The sequence below is a fragment of the Chelon labrosus genome, assembly GCF_963514085.1.
Source record: "Chelon labrosus genome assembly, chromosome: 9".
Taxonomy (NCBI): domain Eukaryota; kingdom Metazoa; phylum Chordata; class Actinopteri; order Mugiliformes; family Mugilidae; genus Chelon; species Chelon labrosus.
Genome location: NC_140359.1, coordinates 17410104 through 17430058, shown reverse-complemented (window position 1 = coordinate 17430058; position 19955 = coordinate 17410104). Strand labels below are relative to the sequence as shown.

Here is a 19955-nt window from a genome sequence, read left to right as displayed (position 1 = left end):
GGGCACGGTGGCTGTCCCGTCTGTCTGTCCGTCAGCGTGTCCGTCCCACTGATCTTTTGCAGACTGTAATCTTCTCAGTGTCAACTCGTAGCTGCCCTTTCCTCTCGGGCAGATCCCGTGTGTCTTCGGATGGCGCTGATCCCAAATTTGTAATTTTTTATTTTTTTTTGATCTGAGAAAACTTTTATTAGCGAACGGATAAGTTATATTTACAGTCACGTGCTCCTTTGGACTCTTGTTAAAATGAACATTTGCCTGTTTTGAACCTTCGACCGAAAGAAGACATGGAATCTGCATGTAAAGAAAGACGTCTTTTATACTTGCTTTTCTTTTTAATTTGCACTGCCAGCATTTGCTTGTGTGCGAGGAGATCAAATGTCCGGAGATCGGGTAAGTTAACGTCCAGGTATGACAAGGTGAAGTAGTCTCATCTCAATATAAATAAGTTTGATGTGTAGCTTACATTGAAACATTGTGGGTGTAGGCAGCATTTGTGTGCGTGTGTGTCCATTTGTTTTATTACACCAGTAAGGTTAAGCCTGCTTTAAAAATGTATCACATCACATTTGAGTTATTACATGAAAGGCAGCATTAATTTATTGCCCCTAAGGATTGCTTTGCAACATGCTGCTCAAAGTCTGCAGCCTAACAAGCAGCACAGCACTTACAATAAGTGAACCACAGTTATTCCATAGTGTCCGCTATGCTCCAGTATATGTAATTTGAAATAACATAACATGAACTGCTTTAAAGTGAATCCAAGCTACAATGTCAGTGAATTCATGCCCCTGCTTTTAACCGGCAGTGCACAAATTGCAAGTAACTTGGCCACTTGGCTACTAAATGTGTAATTTGACTTTAGTTCATACACAATAACTCAGAGTTGATTGTTGAATTGAGACTTGCCTTTAAGAATGAGGCGGAGTAGTTTGTCAATATGAGAAGTAAAGGCACTAACAGCGAGTGATGGAGATAATGAGGAGGCTCAAAAAAAGCCAAGAGGCTACCTCTGAGATATTAAAGGTAGTCGGTTTGCTGAAAGTATCAGATCAGTGCATTATAAAAACGCAGGTGTGAGGAGGGAAAGTAGAAAATTGCAAACCAAATATATACGCTTGATGCAAGCAAACATGATGAACTTAAAATAAAGCGCTGCAAAATCATTCAAAAGGAAACCGAGAAACATTTAACTGCGAAACTTATATCTTTCTGTCTGCCAAAATGATGTGAGTGAAGAATGTGTGGAAAACCAAAGGAGCGAGTCCTGAGCCAAAGCCGGCGTCGTCTGTCAGAAAACGGTGCTGGGTCTGTTATGACTTACAGTAGGTGTGTGTGACTCGATCATTCAATAGCTCCTCATAATGCAGCCGAAATGAAGCGAAGGGGTAAAATATCTTTGACTGGCCAAGTCAGTCAGCCAGCCCATCTTAATCAGCTGAGCCACTTGCTAAAGACCAGACTTAAGACACAGAAGACCCCGGGAACAAGCAAGAGCCGACACTGGCTTCATCTGTCTGCATCTGCTCTTTCTGTACTGTTGTAAACCCCCTCAAATTAAAGATTAGACTTTCCACTTTAATGTTGTTTAATTTATAAATTAAATGAGCTGAAGCACAGAACCTGAAGTAACACTTTCTAAATATGTATGGTCTGGGCTGTATAACATGAAACTGGATCATTTCTTAGTTTAAGTGTTAAAAATAAAACATATGACCTCATGTGTTGTATACCTGGTGTATGTAGATATTTGTTAAAGAAAGAAAGTGAAACAAAAGGAAAAAATAAGCTTTAGATGAACAGCTCAACCATCATCAGAGTTGCCTTTGGGCAAAAATCCCTGGATGCTGAGTTCATCATCCCCACTCTCTTTCTCTCACTCTCTCCCTGTTTTTCTTTGCCCTCCCGTTCCTTCCTTTTCTGTCTCGTTCTCGCTTTCCATCACTTCCCCTCTCTCTCACTGTCACTCTCTCTGACTGTTGTATTTTTCCTTCTCTCACTCTTTCGGACCCACAGGCGTTCGCGGGGCTGACTTTTACATCTGTCTGTCAGCGCCGTAAACTCGCCACAGTTTAGACTGCCGTACAGAGGGCGGCCGTAGTTCTGCCGTCATGACTGCCAGTGACATTTGTACTTGTGTTCTGGTTTTGAGGTCTTTTAGGCCTTATTCTGTGAATGTCAGCGGGGCTCAATGTCCAGATGCATCACATCAGATCAGCCTTAAAAACAAACAAACAGAGAGAGAGAAAAAAAACAAAGCTGGTGGCATAAGGGAAGGGTTAAAATTGGATGTTGGCCTCCCCAAGGTGATCTTTTCTTTCCAGAATTTTGACGGCTTTATCCCTGTTTAGAATAAGCCGCGTTATTATTAACAGAACAGTTCAGAAGCTCTGTAATGCATTTGTGAAGTTATTAATTTGTTATGAACACATGCATTTTAACAACCGTTTCCATCTCCTCGCGGTCAGGGCATGACACCTTGTTCGGTGAAAGAGACTGAAGGGGGATGCTATTTTACATTTTATCCCACCAGATTAATTGTCCGTTATCCATAACATAACCATGCAGCATAGCAACAGCATAACAGCAACAGGGGAACTCAAGAGAGCACAGTTTCTACACAACTGAGCTACTGTGTGTGTCATCACATATACTGTATATGTATAATCAGGTGGTTTATGCTGGATAACTGTTGATAAAGTGAAAGCAAGTGTGATGCTAGTACGGTTTTGGCTTTGGAACCTCATAGTGCCCAAACATGTCTGAAAACTTGTTTACACAGCAGGCATAGAACATGACAAAGTGAATCATGTGTGATTAGCGACAGTCATTGCAGACATATTGATGTATTTTATAGGAAATTTAAAACATTATTTGGAATTAGTGCACAGAAATGACTAAAATGCCGTGTGTGCAATTTAAAAAAAGTGTCTCATTACCTAATTTGTCCATTGCTTAACACAAAAACTAATTTTTAAATCCAACTTTTCTTATTCTATACAGTATTATAGTATAGTAGAGTACTGTAATTCTTATTATACTGCAAATGTCAGCTATTGTGTCATTGTATTTTTCAAATTGCTGGATTTAGCCGCAGCAGATTGCTGTAATCTCACAGATAAGTGATCATTTTTTGTCAGTCACACACGTAAGTATGATAAGATGACACACCGGGGACAGCTTGCCTCACTTGTCTCACTCATGTATGAAGGTGGCCCACGGTACTGATGCTGCAGAAGTGGCAACCACAGTAGAAACAACATGCCGAGGCAATAATTGGCCACTTTCCAAGCTCAGGGTCGTTAGTTTTGTTAGATTCGCTCTCCAGGTTGGAAACGACTGATGCACTGAGCAAGGCAGCCTGAGTCGTCGTGGGTGCACCCAGACATGTCAAGTTATTCAGATCTCGTAATACGAATGGCATCCTGCCAAATGGGTTGGATGGCTGTAACATCAAGCTTGCAGATAATCCATACTTTCCTCTCTCTGCAAATGGTGTTTATTCCAAAAAATGTCCAAACATCCAATAATGTGCAAAGGGACGGGCTTCAGGCAAGTGTTGCTCAAGGGTTTGCTCAAGTGCAGCCTTGCCGCAAGGCTTCCTGAGGACATTTCGGCAGTAACAGGACTAACACAGAAGTTGGTTTTACTACTTGAAAATGATTCACCAGGTTTATATCAAGGCGTCCTGAATAAACTTCCTGTTTGTTAAGAGATAATAGTTTCACTCCTGTGTTAACATTTGTACCAGCCCGACTGCACCTTGTACGCTAAGAACTATTTTAAGCCGCTGTATGTTGACAGACAAAGAGATGATGATTTAAGAAGATCCCTCTTTGTCTGCTCTAATTCTGCGAGTTCAGCTCACCCATGCTTTCGCTGGGCCACACCCCTCGGGAGATATGGATGATCAGGGAATTCAGCTGACATATTGCATTACCCACTCAGACGGAAGAGCCGGGAAAAGGTTACAGGAAAGCAGGACGGATGAGGGCAGAGGCTTTCGTCTTAAAAAGGGAGAAGAGGGTAGCGACAAGAAATAAAGAAAAAGCAGAAAAGAGCAGAGCTGTAGCTACAAGAGATTTCCATTTAGTGAGGTCTGCTGTGCTATATTTATTTCAGTTTGATGCCAGTGTCGATCTATACCGGCGAGGTCTTCCCTTTTCTGAGTTAGACCGAGAAAGATCAATTGTGGCTAATGTTTGGCTTTTGAACTAAATCCCAACAGAATCACGTTCCCAAGCTTTGAAAGATAAAACTGTGTGCACGCACTAACCTTAATTGTTTTCAGGTCATGTTGTAATCTACTCTTTAACAATATTTAAGTAAACGTACAATTTTATTTAAATCATTCAGCTGTGGTGCCAAATTTTGCAGCTTTTTGGAAGCAGTCACCCACTATGTATAAATGTTATGACATCAAATGCATGACTATGAGGCTCTGAGGGTCCTTGTCTGCTCATGTTTCCCCATTGGAGCCTGGTGATGCATATACAGCAGGTCATCAGAATCAGCGATGGTCTGCAGCTCTATAGCTATTTCTCTTTCTTGCTCATATAAGAACCCATTGAAGTACCCTCGAGCCACGGCTGGATGTTGGAAGTGCAATTACAATCTCCCAAAGTGGCACAGAAGCACCCAGAACCATGAAAATAATGACATCTGAAGTCACTCGATATTATAAGCCAAAATGTCAAGTTACAGGTTATGTCACCTCAGATGGTCCCTTTTCACTCTGTGAAATACAGTGGAGGTTCTGTTCAGGCTAATATTGCCTGTCTTCAAAACTAATGGAACTAAAGCACATTCACAGATCAGGTATAACATTATGACCACCTTCTGAGGGTGTCCTCTGGTGTCAACAGAATGTTGTTAGTGGGGGGTCTTTGGGTTGAGGGGAGGGGCCTCTGTGGATCAGGCTTGTTCCAGTGCATCCCACAGATACTTGATCAGTTTGGGATCTAGTGAATCTGGAGGCCAGATCAACACCTTGTGCTGTTTTTCATGTTTTTTTTAGTTGTCCCTAAACGGTTTTTGTGTGTGTGCCTGTGTCAGGCTGCATCCTGCTGGGAATGGCTGCTGCCATCAAGGAGTGTCATTGCTGTGGGGTGGGGGTGCCTGGTCTGGTCTAGGTGGGTGGTACATGAGTTCACACGAATGCCGGGACCAAAATCCACATTGTTAATTTAAGTCCATACTATTTTAGTACAGTTTTGGTCTCCACAAGTTCCCGATTGTCTGTTTTCCTATTAAACGCTTCACTGTGTCCAGCAGCTAATCTTTGACTCATCTGTCTGGTGCCGGGTACATCATGCAGAGTGGTACTTGGTGATACTTTAGGTCGGTCGTGTTCCCTGGGCAAAGACGTACGTGTCACTGCATTGCAAGTCAAACGTCAGGATCGGACCCCTCCACTGCCCCGACAATCAGCTGGTAGATAGAAGGGGCAAACCCTTGAGGATGGAGGATTGCTTGTGGAGTATTGTCGATTCACTGAAGACATCACAGGTCTCAGGGAGTTAAATATGTCTAAAGTTAGCCATCTGGGGGCTTCCTTTCTCAAGATTTTTCAAAGGGACACCAACAATTTCTTGGTTTGCCTGCTCTAACTCTGCACCCCTAGTAGTTTGATATTGTTGTGAATTTAATATTATCATCTAAAGCCAATAAAATAAAATCCACACTCTATGCAATATAATCACTACAATTCAAAGTTTCTCCTTGTATATCTTCTGTTTCCCTCTAACTCATTATCTTTGTGTTTGTTTAAACCAGATCGTCTGAGTCCTCCGTTAGACATCCAGCTGGAGACAATCAACTGCACCGCCTTCAGTGTGCGATGGAAGATGCCCCGGAGACACGTCAGCACCATCACTGGATACAAGGTAGTTACACACAGGTTTTCAAAAATAATACCTATACAGCATTACAGTACATTTTATATATATTTTACTGTAATAAATGTTGCATCTGTGAGGATGGAGAGGATTTCAGAGCAACGCCAAAACGTAACAGGAAGACAATCTTACTAATAAGCACCACTTATAAGCAGATTTGGTAGCACCTGCCATATGGACCCACAAAACTTTTTCAGCTGTGCGTAAAGTGAACCAAAACATGACCTTGCATATGCTTTTTAAAAAAGTCTTTTTTTCAAGATGCACAGAAAGGTTTTCAAACTGGCGAACTTCTCAAGTACACCACAAATCAAATTTCCTCTCCTTTCTCTGAATAGACGCCCATTTCCTTCTGCAAGCCGCCGACAGGAGTGGCCCCCACTTTCTTCTTTATTCCTCTAAAGTGCCTGTCAAACTCACTGTCCAGCAAGATGGCCTTGAGGGCTAGATTGATATTTTGAAATTTCTGGTGTTTGGGTGGAACCTCTTCAGCGCCAAATATGTGCTTTTCCAGGGGCAATATAGCTCTGAAGGATGTGGTCACAAATTTTAATTTAGTGTCTTCTAGAAGCTTGTGATGATATGCAATGGTAGGCATGTTGTAGCATAAAGTGCTCTGACTGCAGAATTTAATATTCTGACTTGACGTTTAAGTTCCTTCTTTCCTTCCTTCCTTCCTTCCTTCCTTATAGTGTTTGTTTTGAGCCAACCACAAATTGTGGATCGCTATGACTGTGTGTGCTCTGCTTTTGACCATATGTCTGCGCTAAGAGGATTAGTCAACTACCTAGCTTCCCCACAACTCAGACAAACATGTGCCAAACATCGGCCAATTGCACTTTATAAATAGTCGCGTTTTCTCGTTAGCCTTGTTTGCATTCTTATTGCTATGCCTTAACAATGGAAAAGTATGAACCCTGTGTTTCTTCTACAACATTAAATGTGTGCGTGTTGCTCAGGTCTTCTACACGGAGATGAAGAATGGCCGCCCAGTGGGAGCAGCGTCCTTGATGGAGGTGCCTCTCAGTTTGGACATGCTGACCACTGTGAGAATAAACCTTTAACTGTAGTAAGAGTTGATTTATAGACAGTGAAGTAAATGGGTTGAAAAACAGGAATGTTTTCTGCATATGGCAAATGTCCTTGTATACATTTTGCACTTTTCTACTCTATCGGTACTCAGAATGCTTTATAGTTGCAGAGTCACATTTAAATGCTTGTTCACACAAGCACATACACGACAAGCAAACTGGGGTTCAGCGTGTTGCTCAAGCACTCTTCAGCCTTCAGTCACCTATTTACTATTCACTTTTGACTTTTAAACAGTGTAGGCTATCTTAGGTATACTACTTGCTCTCAGCAGGAGACTACTGATACATGGATCAGCTCTGATGCTACCCAAATCTGCATGCACATAAACCCCCCATGCGCCATCCACCCAAACAATTGATTTCTGTGTATTTAACAAGACAGGCTTTTAAACTGCAGAGCATTTTTCAATGAAAGCACACCAGCCATGATGCCTGTCAATATTAGTAACCACACTGATCCTCCAATTTGGCCTTTATTTTGACCTCTGCTACACACATCTTGCACGAATGTAATGCTATTGTGTTGAATGCAAAAGCCTCATATTGTGATTAAAATACCAACAGTAACTTGTGATTAAAACGCAAACTACCTATGTATCAATCAGCTCAACTTCACATTATTACTTTGTGCAAAAAGTCTTAATTTCTACCAATTTATTAGACTGAACATGGGCCTTGTAGTTTATTTGGTACAATAACCAAGGAAGGACCAAATGCGTGCTAATCCGTGGCTAAAAATAGTCCAGAGCAGATTCTTTCACCTGCTTTAGCAACGCTGAAAACCCAGCAGCTTTAGGAATTTATTGAGATAAAAACCAGAGGTACCAGTATCGCATATACGTTGCAGGTTAGAAAGGTGTGAAGTTGTTGTTGAAGCTGTTCACGCTGTGATGTGTCATCTAAATATATGCGAACATCTTTTCTTATTTTCTCAAAGGGGCAATTTGATGGACAAGCAGGCTTTGTAAGTAAAAAAGTTTTCCAAATCCCTCTCGTTGTCTTTGCTTTGCTTCTTTTCCCGTTATCTATTTTTATCTCTTTCTCATGTACACCTTCTAGGATGTGGACATTGGTAACCTAAAGGTGAACACTAAGTACAGAGTCAGTGTAGGAGCATATGGCTGGGCAGGGGAAGGTAGGCCGAGCATGCCCAGAGACATCAGTACCGCTTCACATGGTAAGAATATGTGAGTAGAAGGAGTCCATTTTACGGCCGTTATATCTACAGTGGTACTGTTAATGTCCTCCACTGAATTCATTCTCTGTCCCTTCCCGTAGACATGTGCATGCCCCCTTCGCCGCCCACTCAGCCTGTCGTCACGGCCGTATCCGACACAGAGCTGGCGTTGTCGTGGCAGCAAGGAGAGAGCGAGGGGAGCGCACCTGTCCTTCACTTCCTGGTGGCTTACATCAGGTCAGTCATTAATGAAGTTTTACTTTCATTAAACTTTCATCTAAAGCCCTCATATGCACCGTGGAGACACACACTCAGCGGGACATACATTTGCACGCCCACACACGAGCATCAACAAATGGCTTGTATGGGCACTTATCAGGTGGAGAGCAGCTTGGAGTGGCCATGTCAGGAGGGAAAGCCTATGGCTGTGTGAGAAAAATGAAAACTCTGACTGGATTTATCAGTTCTCTCTTCATTTTCTTAATTGACAAGCTGTCCGTCTTTGGGGAAAAAAAAAAATGTAACGAAGTCAGAAAGCTTTTCCTCCAAACACTGCTCCCATGTAGCTTCTAGCCAAACACGGCTTAATGGATTTATTATTAGAAATGTTTCTTGGGACCAGTCTGAAACCTGGCGAAGATTTCAAGGTTTCCAGAGAAACCAAATATCACCAATTTACAAGAAATGATGGCAAAAACGCTTCACAGTTGATTTTGTGTTTCATACTTTGTGTCATTCAGCAGCAGGTTCAGTTACTGTATATCTAATTCAACACAGTCCGCCTGTAGGAATACACATATTTTTTAAGTAATTTTACATCAGGGTAAAGGTTTAGGAGTTCATAATGACACTGTCAGCAATTTAAAAAATAGATCCAATGAGCCTGCGTGGATGCTGTAAACTTGGCGAGTCCTCAGTGTTCATCTTGTGCTGGTACCTGTGTTTAAGTCAGTGGCTTTCCCTTTGAAACTCTGCGTTGTTTTATATTTAACATTCTTCCCGCAAAAGAGTCTCCAGCTGTTTCTCCTGCTTTGAGTCCTCATGCCATGCCAAGCTGGGCTAATCTAATTGACTCTCAGTCCTTGCTCCACTGGAACAATCTTGTCATCCACGTCTTGGCAAAAAAAGTGAACCAAAAAGTTTATTTCCACTGTTCCTTTATATTTCAACATGTTGCACTTTACTGTACAAGCACACTCTGCAGAACTGGAACAAGCAGAAACAAGCTGCTTAAAGTTGTGACCTCATATTAGTATGATCTAACTATTAACTGTGTATAAAATGACATCGTGTTCCCACTTCGTTGCATTGGGCAAACTGACCAGATTTTCCCGGGCAGTATGAGTCCAAGAGTGGAATCACTCAGAGCTGCGATATCGATGACCAGACCACACTTCCGACAGACTCACTCGCGTTTTTGTTTATTTAATACTGCACTCTGTTCTACCTCCACCAGTTGCAAAGAATTGTTGGATTATACGCTGTACTGTTTCCAACTCTTACTTTCCCACAGAACGGTTGGCATGGCAACCATCATGGTAGTCATCATGATGACACATCCCGTTTCTGTAGCATCAAATAACCAACTAAAAAGATTTGACGCCTATTTTAGTGATTCAGTTTGGCCCAAGTCCTATCCAATAACATGGAGGAGATGGGAGCTTATGACCTATACTGCAGCCAGTCACCAGGGGGAGCTCTACTCGCCTTGTCTTCACTTTTGAGGAGCTGTTCCGCCCTCCGGATTACCCAGTCTTTATACAGTCTATGAATCTAACCCTTCTGCTGTTAAATCTATAATAACAAAGTCATAATGTAATACTGGAATTCAAAAGGAGGAGATGAGTAACTAACGTGTTTCAGGCTCTGGGCATATCTGTACAGCATCTAGAGACAATGTTGATGGATTGATTCAATGAGCATTTTAATTTTAGAAAAATGCATTACACTGATGCCTCACAGCAAGTACGTCCAGGTTCAAATTCATGGGCCGACTGGGCCTTTCTGTGTGGAGTTTGCATGTTCTCCCTGTGTCTCTGTGGCTTCTCTCCGGGTACTCCGGCTTCCTCCCACTGTCCAGACATTCTTGTTAAGTTCATTGTTGGTTCTAAATTGGCCGTAGGCGTGAATGCGAGTGTGAATGGTTGCCTGTGTCTCTGTGTTAGCCCTGCGATAGACTGGCGACCTGTCCAGGGTGTACCCCGCCTCTAGCCCGATGACAGCTGGGATAGGCTCCAGCAGACCCTGTGACCCGTCACAGGAACAAGCGGTTACAGAAGATGAATGAATGAAAAATGTATTAGTGCATTGTTGTTGTGAATGCAAAGATTTAATAGTTAGAACTTTAATTTGACTGCATTGGTATCGTTGTAGCCAGCTGCACACGAATTAAAATATCTGCATCTACTTATGGTCAAGTAACTGCAAGACAGACTACAAGGATCTCTTTTACAGTAACTTTAATAAAAGACTTTGCTGGTCTGTTCAGCTTAACCTTGACACGAGGGTCTGCTGGGACATGAGAAGACTTTCATTCTCTGTCCAGTAGTCCCGCTTCACACACACATAAACAACTTGACAAACACACAAAGGACCTCCCATGTCTAGACGAGTCCTCTGTCTCTAAGGTCAAGGAAGTTTTAGGTCAGAAATAATTAGCCTGGAGTGCTTTGTAGCATTACCAGACATAAATAAATAAAAAAATAAAATAAAATGCACATAACATTTGAAAGAACTGTTTGATATGAAATAATAAAAAAAACCAAAGACTTGTAAAGATATAAAGGAAACAGGCTTAAAAGACAAGGCCGTGTTTGTGGTGCAGAGTTAACACCGTGTGACTGAGCAAAGTGGGAGAGACGGAAGCAGCGAAACTGTCACTTACTGTGAGAGAGCAGACATGAATGAGTGTCTGTTTTTTTGCATGCGGGCACATTTTCCGCACAAAAGGGCCATCTCAGACTCAACTATGTCTCCCTTTACATCAAAAGAGGCCTTTACTGAAGAGAGACATTGAGTGCTGGTGAAGATGACTCTATTCAACAAACAGTCATGGCTCCAGGCGCACAGACAGCGTTGACAGATACAGCCGATGGTTTCCAGCCCAAAAGCTGTTCAAAGACCACCAAAAAGGACACGAAAACACCCAAAATATTAGACTGGGATTTACATTCGTACATTAACCACACAGATGGCTTAGACTAGTGTAGCCTATTATAAAACGCACACAGTGTTTCGGGAAGAGTAAATGCACATTGGTTTTGTTTCAAACCAAGCTTTAAAAAATAATCAGAAAAACTGTAAAAATGATCCCAAATCGTGTTCACCCATCCAACCACACTGGGCATGAAGCTGTCCCATCTGGCAACACTGCACAAAAAGTCAGCAAACAAAATGTAGCCGCTCCAGACATAAGCTGTAGTTTTTAATTAAATCAGAAAATGAAGTTTGAAGACTTAAAATGCCTTAAAATAGTAACAAGATTTACATATATATATATCTAGTATCTCAATCTATTGTTCATTTTGTTAAGTTTAAAAATAGTTTTCTTTGAAGTAACTTTACTCTTTGCAGTGGCATGTGGGTTTTTTTTCTTTTTTCTTTTTTGTGGGAGACACATCATCAGGAGGAACACAATCCCTTTCAAGTGCCATCATCATTATTACTGTCACTGTGAAGAAGTCTTGGAAGTGTTTTTTTTTTTTTTTTTTTTAAATGATTAAAAAAATATATCTGAAAAGAAAACTTAGATACAACTGAACAATATTTAAAGAGGCCATATTGGTGCTTTTTTGTAGAAAGCTCAAAGTCCATGAACTGTTTACCGTACATACTTCTTATCCTTTACTTATCTACATCAGCATGTTATACATTTGCATAATAACTACCCAGTGGCTAGTTTGACCAACCAATCAGCAGACTGAACGTCTTGGGAGGGAAGAATTAAAGCTACAGGTACTAAAATGAAGCGTTTCAGACACAGGGTTAAATATATTTTTTCATATAAGTATTAAACATATTCTAAAACAATAAAAAATAAAATCACAAGCCATTACACCATTGAGCATAATGTGACCTCTTCATTGTTTTTTTATTCACTTTTTATTTATTCCTTATGCCTCTTTCTGTCTCTGTTTGTTTTTTTTTTTATCCTCAGGCCTGAAATGGACACAGAGTGGACGTATATCCGCGAGGCCATTGAGACCAACTCCATGGTTCTGAAGGGGTTAATACCAGAAACAGAGTACCAGTTTGTTGTCAGGGCGGTCAACACGCATGGAGTTAGCCCACCCAGCCACATCAACATCCCAGTACGCACTCTCGGTAAGTCCCAATGTGCCATGACGCGACAGCCGAGACAGCGTTGGCCCGGCCTTCTCATTTGTCTCTTTCTAACCACATCTCAAAACAAAACTGAGTTTTCAGTCTAGTTTCAACAATGCACCCTCACAGAACTAAACAGACAGTCTATATATACACTGTTGCCCATGAAGTTGGAATAAAATACTTTTTCCTCTTCTCGTGAAATGATCGTGACAATGTGATTTATGTAAATATGAATACAGAGAGGAATGTGTCTGAAAACTAAATTATTCATACACTATATTACCAAAAGTATTCGCTCACCTGCCTTTACTCATTCTATGAACTGAAGTGCCATCCCATTCCTAACTCATAGAATTCAATATGATGTCGGTCCACCTTTTGCAGCTATTACAGCTTCAACTCTTCTGGGAAGACTGTCCACAAGGTTGAGGAGAGTGTTTATAGGAATTTTTGACCATTCTTCCAAAAGCGCATTGGTGAGGTCACACACTGATGTTGGTCGAGAAGGCCTGGCTCTCAGTCTCCGCTCTAATTCATCCCAAAGGTGTTCTATCGGGTTCAGGTCAGGACTCTGTGCAGGCCAGTCAAGTTCATCCACACCAGACTCTGTCATCCACGTCTTTATGGACCTTGCTTTGTGCACTGGTGCACAGTCATGTTGGAAGAGGAAGGGGCCCGCTCCAAACTGTTCCCACAAGGTTGGGAGCATGGAATTGTCCAAAAATGTTTTGGTATCCTGAAGCATTCAATGTTCCTTTCACTGGAACTAAGGGGCCAAGCCCAGCTCCTGAAAAACAACCCCATACCATAATTCCTCCTCCACCAAATTTCACAGTTGGCACAATGCAATCTGAAATGTACCGTTCTCCTGGCAACCTCCAAACCCAGACTCGTCCATCAGATTGCCAGATGGTAAAGCGTGATTCATCACTCCAGAGAACGCGTCTCCACTGCTCTAGAGGCCAGTGGCGGCGTGCTTTACACCATTGCATCCGACGCCTTGCATTGCACTTGGTGATGTGTGGCTTGGCTGCAGCTGCTCGGCCATGGAAACCCATTCCATGAAGCTCTCTGCGTACTGTACTTGGGCTAATCTGAAGGTCACATGAAGTTTGTAGCTCTGTAGCAATTGACTGTGCAGAAAGTCGGCGACCTCTTTGCACTATGCGCTTCAGCATCCGCTGACCCCTCTCCGTCACTTTACGTGGCCTACCACTTCGTGGCTGAGTTGCTGTTTTTCCCAAACGCTTCCATTTTGTTATAATAGAGCTGACAGTTGACTGTGGAATATTTAGGAGCGAGGAAATTTCACGACTGGATTTGTTGCACAAGTGGCATCCTATGACAGTTCCACGCTGGAATTCACTGAGCTCCTGAGAGCGGCCCATTCTTTCACAAATGTCTTGTTTCACAGTCTGCATGCCTGAGTGCTTGAATTTATACACCTGGGGCCAGGCCAAGTGATTAGAACACCTGATTCTGATCATTTGAATGGGTGAGCGAATACTTTTGGTAATATAGTGTACTTTATGAGCAACAGTGTATTTTTTTGCCTCTCCAAAGTTATGCCTATAGGACAACATTTAACATGCTTGACCACACTGTGTAAAGCCCAGCGCTACTGTGGAGACTGATACATTATTCTCCCAGCAGAGTGCAGCAATAATAAGTCATATTTGAAAATGATTTTAACTGCAGCAGAGAGCACCAACATGCAAGAGAGGGCCATTAGCACGGTATTCTCTACTACTTACTGTAATATGATAAATATACCTAATCAGAGGCTGCCAGTATAAATGTTTTTTTTTTTTTTGTCATTAATGTACAATATACGCCGATCAGCCACAACATTAAAACCACTGAGAGAAGAAGTAAATAACATTGACTATCTTGTGACAATACAATGTTTTGCTGGGAAACCTTTGGACCTGGCATTCATGTGGATGTTACTTAGACATGTACCATCCACCTAGACCAGACCAGGCACCCCCACCCCATAGCAATGACACTCCTTGATGGCAGCAGCCGTCCCCAGCCAAGTGGCACACACACAGAAACGCTTTAGGAATGACTCAAACAACATGACAAACAGCACAAGGTGTTGACCTCCAAATTCCCTAGATGTTGTGGGATGCGCTGGAACAAGCCTGATCTACAGAGGCCCCTCCCCTCAACCCATAGGACCCAAAGGCCCCCACTAACAACATTCTGCTGCCAGACGCCACAGGACACCCTCAGAAGGCCCATGTCCATTCTCTGAGTCACAACTGTTTTGGAGGCACAAGGGAGACCTGGACAATAGGCAGGTGGTCATAATGTTATGCCTAATCGGTGTATATTTTTCTGAAATCTTTTTTTCCCCCTAAATTTCCTGTTTTGTTGGTCTTTGGTGCCTTCAGAAGGCTTCTTCAAAAATATAACTGAATAGGACAAACTATGGTTATCTTTTCATCGGAAAAGTTTTGAAGCACAAACACACACCGTTTATGTCTCAGCATTTGCTGGAATGTAGGACAGCACCTGCCAGAGTGTCAGTGGGTATTTGTGGCTGGAGCTGTGGATGATAGAGATAGAGCATCAGATTCATTTATGTTATTATTTTTGTTGTAGCTGGCGGTCCATGGTACGTGGGTGGGTGGGTGGGGTTGTCAGGACTGATTGATATTAAAACACACACATACACATACATGCAGTCATAGCCAAATGTGCCAGATCAAAGGCTGTGGTGTTCATTTATGGATTTGTTGGTATGCTGTGTCTCTCTTGTCTGTCTAAGTGGATGCCTGTGCACATCAGGCTTCAGGAGTATGACTACGACAACTGAAATTAAACAACCACTTTTTTTTTTTTCTTCTTTCTGTGGCCACTCAGCTCCACAACTTTTGTAAACTGCTTCATTTGAATTAAGTGCCTGACTGCCCAGAGACAGCTCGATTATGTTAGAGAGGCAGCGTTAAAAATTAATGTCAACGGAAGTTACACGAAACAAGATAATATGAGTCAGTAAGAGAGACGCAGACTGACAGGAGTGAAGCGGCAGAGAAGCGTGGTTTCTCAGCGGGGGGATGAAAGCCGGTTACATCCGAGTCTCATCAGACAGGATTAAGGATGGGATGCCGGACCACTTCTCTGCCCATCCACACTCCTAATGGATGTATGCACACATGCATGCACACAACGCACCACTGCTTAAGTGAACAGCAGGGGTGGGCTTGACTGACTGACATACTTTTATTGTTGCTCTCTCTGTGACAGCTCTGTGTTTGTGTGCGTTCAGAGTGGTTAGAAACAGGGCGGCATGGATTGAGGGGGATTGTTACACAACAGCAGATTAGCTTGATGGGGGTTTCTTTGGGCATCCCCCTCCTCCTCCCTCCCTGCGTGCGAGCACTCTGCATTCAGGATTTAATGTCATTAGACTGTGCAAATTAGTTTAGTTCAGTCAGTTTAAATCGTGGTATTCATTCAGTCTTAAAGTTAGTTTTATAATGATGTATTGGATAAATTAATGTCATACCACAACAATATTTAACTCCCAGCATTTGATAAAAATTATGCAATCAATATGTTTAGGGAGGCGGAAGAGAGGGGTGGGCTGCTGGGGAAGGTAAGATGGATGGGAAGGGACGTGCTGTGTTGAACATACTTGCTTTGTGGTTTTTCTATTACAAGGAAATCATTTAGGATGATTCTATGCAGTAGTATGCATATTTAGTTAAAACGCTTGCTTGATCAGATGAGTTAATACTGTAAAAAACAAAACAAAAAAAAAACAGTACTACTCATGATCAGTGGTGAAAAACTAAATTTCACTTTGGATTTGTCTTTGTGTGTTATGAGCTCCCTATGGTGCTGTTCTGTATCGAGGAGACACTTTTCAGTATGTGGTGCAGCAGCGTGGCTACAGTCTGACAGGTAGACTCACTGTGCTCACTTACTAATGGACATTTACCATCATCATCATCATCGTTGTTGTTTCAATAAGGAGAGATCATTTGGACAGAAAGAGCGAGATCTAACAAAGTAAGAGGAGATTATAGAATAAGTACACAGATCAGCCACAGCATTAAAACCACTGACAGGAGAGGTAAATAACATTGACCATCTTGTGACAATTCAATGTTCTGCTTGGAAACGTTTGGACCTGTCATTCATGTGGATGTTACTTAGACGTACCACCCACTTAGACCAGACCAGGCCCCCCCACCCCATAGCAATGATACTCCTTGATGGCAGCTGCTGGACATAGTGAAGCGTTTAATAGCAAAACAGATAATCGGGAACTGGAGACCAAAACTGTACTAAAATAGTTCTGGGCTTAAATTAATGATGTGGATTTTGGCCCCGGCATTCGTGTGGACATGCACCACCCACCTAGACCAGACCAGGCCCCCCCACTCCATAGCAATGACACTCCTTGATGGCAGCAACCATCCCCAGCAGGATGCAGCCTGACACAGGTACACACACATAAACGGTTTAGGAACAACTTAAAAACATGAAAAACAGCACAAGGTGTTGACCTGGCCTCCCAATTCACTAGATCCCAAACTGATCAAGTATCTGTGGGCTATACTGGAACAAGCCTGATTCACAGAGGCCCCTCCCCTCAACCCACAGGACCCAAAAGCCCCCACTAACAACATTCTGTTGCCAGACACCACAGGACACCCTCAGAAGGCCCCTCAATTGGTGTATTTGGTGGTTAGAGCCTTGGGTTAGACTCTAATGAGAAGTGACATCACAAAGAAGAGTTCCAGGTGGAGGTAGTAGATAGAGACGGGACCAGTCTAGAGGCTAATAGTGGTCGAGCTAATAGGCTGATATAGGCTTTAGATGAGACCCCTTGTACAACCCTGATGAGATAGAGATGGGAAGGAGGAGTATTGCATCATAGATGGAAAAGACAGAGTGACAGAAGTACAGGGACTCAGGAATGAGTGGCTTGGAGAATGGAGATACCTGGACAATTGTAGTGACTTAGAAATTGAGAATTACGTGATTCTGACAGTGCAGGAAAACTATGAAGAGAACGTGTGAACACATCTGCCTTATTGAATCTTCACTTCCGCTTCATCATCAGTGTCAGTGAAACATGATCACATTTGTCGCTCCATGATCATTTGTTAGAGGTAAACTGTCGTAGCCACACATCAACCACCACTGATGATTTCAGCCATTGATTGTTCTTCACCTTTTCCTGCAGTCAACCAGTCATAAGTGTTTGTATCATATCATATCATTGTCATGCTGATGCTGCAAATGTGATATGGAGGAAAAGCCCATAAACTGCAGCCATGGTATAGTCTGGAATCTTTACTGTACTGTACATTTCCCTGTGTCATTCCCATATACCACACCAGATTGCCTGGCCTGCACTTTGTCATCTAAGTCATTTATATAACAATTTTTTGTCTCCTTCATTTCACTGCTGTCTTTGTTTGTGATGTAAAAACAGCGATATTCATTACTGACGTTTGTAACAGGTCCGTCAGATGTTGGCAGTGGTGATTACGGGCGTTACATCACAGACTCCAGGACCAAAGATGAAGACGGATTCGATATTGATGACTCTGATTACGATGTCTTTATTGAAGAGGTGGGTTGTCACATGCCAGAGCTGAGATGTAATTCTGTGAAGTGAGGTCCTTTGGAAGTCAAATGCAAAATTTGTCATTGTACCAATAGCATGAGAGTAAGTAGCTCCTGATTAGAATAGCAGATGGTTGACTGGACGAGCTCACGGAGACTTCAGTGCCTCTGGACAACCAGGGTGAAGTGGAGAAGGGCAGTGGGAGAGAATTTAAGCAATGAGGGTACGGGACTGAATATCTCAGGGAATACAGGCAAAGGAGTTGAATTGACAGCAAGGGAGAGAGGAAGTGATGAAGTGAATGGAGCTGCAGAAACTGACCGTGGAGGGATATAGAGAGAGAACATGTGAAAAGATCTTCCTTTTTGAACGTTCACCTGAGCTTCATTCAGACTCTTAAAGCTACAATGCAGGACCTTTATCTAGGTCTTGTTCTGGCTGTGTGAGAAATTACACTTGACACATGCGACGATGTGACGTAGGAGTACATTCTACAGTCCCTCTTCTTTCAGCGCCCTTGACGTTGATCTCTTTCTTTGTTCTCTACTCTAATCCTTCCTCCAAGTGCGGAGTTGTTTTGTTTTGTTTTTTTACCTGGAGCATCAGAAACTTATCTAGGGTGCTTCCTGGCTTCTGTTTCTTAATGAGCAAAAAAGAAATAAAATATTGCAGAAAAATTGAACTGCAACCCTATTTTATGTTTAAATACATCTCTATTCATTGTATCTATTCTGATTTCACGTCTTTCTTAGTTGAAACCATTCCCAGGTATCAGTCAGGACAACAGGAAGTCCCAGCTTCGTTCACATTCTGGTCCATCAAGTCCAAATGTTGTTTACCGTATGAACACGATCGCTCCTCCCAACGCTACTGCCCCACCAGTTTCCACCACCACCACCTCATCCGTCTTACCAGACTTCTCAGATCTGGTTTTCTCAGTCGCATCAGAGCCCAGTGGCGCTCCTGACACCACAACTACTGCTCCACCCACCACTGCCAAGTAAGATGTAGCTTTAAAATCTTTAATATTATGATTTAATTTAATGTCTTTTTGAAGGAATCTCTTAGATTTATAATACATTGAGGCTCTTTACCAGCAACTGGAGGAGGTAATGTTCTCTCCTTTAAAGGCAAAGTTGAACATTTATAAATGTGAACAAGGGTATCAAGAAGGCCTTTTTATCTCCACAAAATTGCGGTTGTTATTGCCTTTGCTCTTGCTCTGTGATTGCTGGATTGCCTTCTTTCATGGCTTTCTGCTTTTCCCAGAGAGCAGCGTACAACTTGCTTTTTTCCTGCTCTTCCACTTAATTATTTGATAAAGATGGTGAGTGGCGCAGTGAAATGTCACATCAATTTAAGCTGTCAGCCGGGTTGTGATGTACAGCATGTCATTTGGACAAATATAGGTTGGGCGAACTATTGCAGTCAGGTGAACATTTTGCTTCTTGCTGTTTGTTTATTTCCCTAACTCATAATGCTATAAATATAACTGAAAGTAAAACACTGGGTACAGAGATTTTCAAGACTAAACTTTTTTTCTTATTTGGATCCATCTTAGCCTTCCTTTGTCCACCACCACCACCACCACTACCACCCCAACCATGTCCCCCTGGAGGGGAGAGGTGCCTCGTGTCTACGAACTGACCTGCGACGACACTGTGTGTCCCCCTGACAGCTTCTGTCTCAGTGATTATGACAGCGGAGGCTCACGCTGCCACTGTAACCTTGGACGCAGAGGGGACACTTGCTCTGAGGGTGAGAAGCATAGTTGAATTTCTGCCTCACTTTACAGAGATTTGTATGTGAGTGAGATATAAAAAACAAAAAAGTTATTTCACAATCACATAGCCAGTATATGCCAGTTCTTATGT

The 19955-nt window shown here is 42.4% G+C and overlaps 1 protein-coding gene across 2 annotated transcripts in view; it reads left to right on the top strand.

Annotated features, from left to right (window-relative positions):
• Nucleotides 1–284: 284 nt before the first annotated feature.
• Nucleotides 285–19955, top strand: part of egflam (EGF-like, fibronectin type III and laminin G domains) — a gene marked incomplete at its 5' end in the record, with an annotated part of 29737 nt that continues 10066 nt past the window's right edge. Inside the window, 11 exons of one of the 2 annotated variants that reach the window (XM_084552226.1) lie at nt 285–390; nt 5773–5882; nt 6854–6940; nt 7923–7949; nt 8045–8162; nt 8264–8399; nt 12319–12485; nt 16329–16403; nt 17975–18087; nt 18834–19081; nt 19643–19839. In XM_084552226.1, coding sequence (XP_084408352.1) covers nt 285–390; nt 5773–5882; nt 6854–6940; nt 7923–7949; nt 8045–8162; nt 8264–8399; nt 12319–12485; nt 16329–16403; nt 17975–18087; nt 18834–19081; nt 19643–19839 — 1384 coding nt within the window. The remainder of the gene's footprint in view (nt 391–5772; nt 5883–6853; nt 6941–7922; nt 7950–8044; nt 8163–8263; nt 8400–12318; nt 12486–16328; nt 16404–17974; nt 18088–18833; nt 19082–19642; nt 19840–19955) is intronic. The other variant, XM_084552227.1, reaches the window with a different exon arrangement.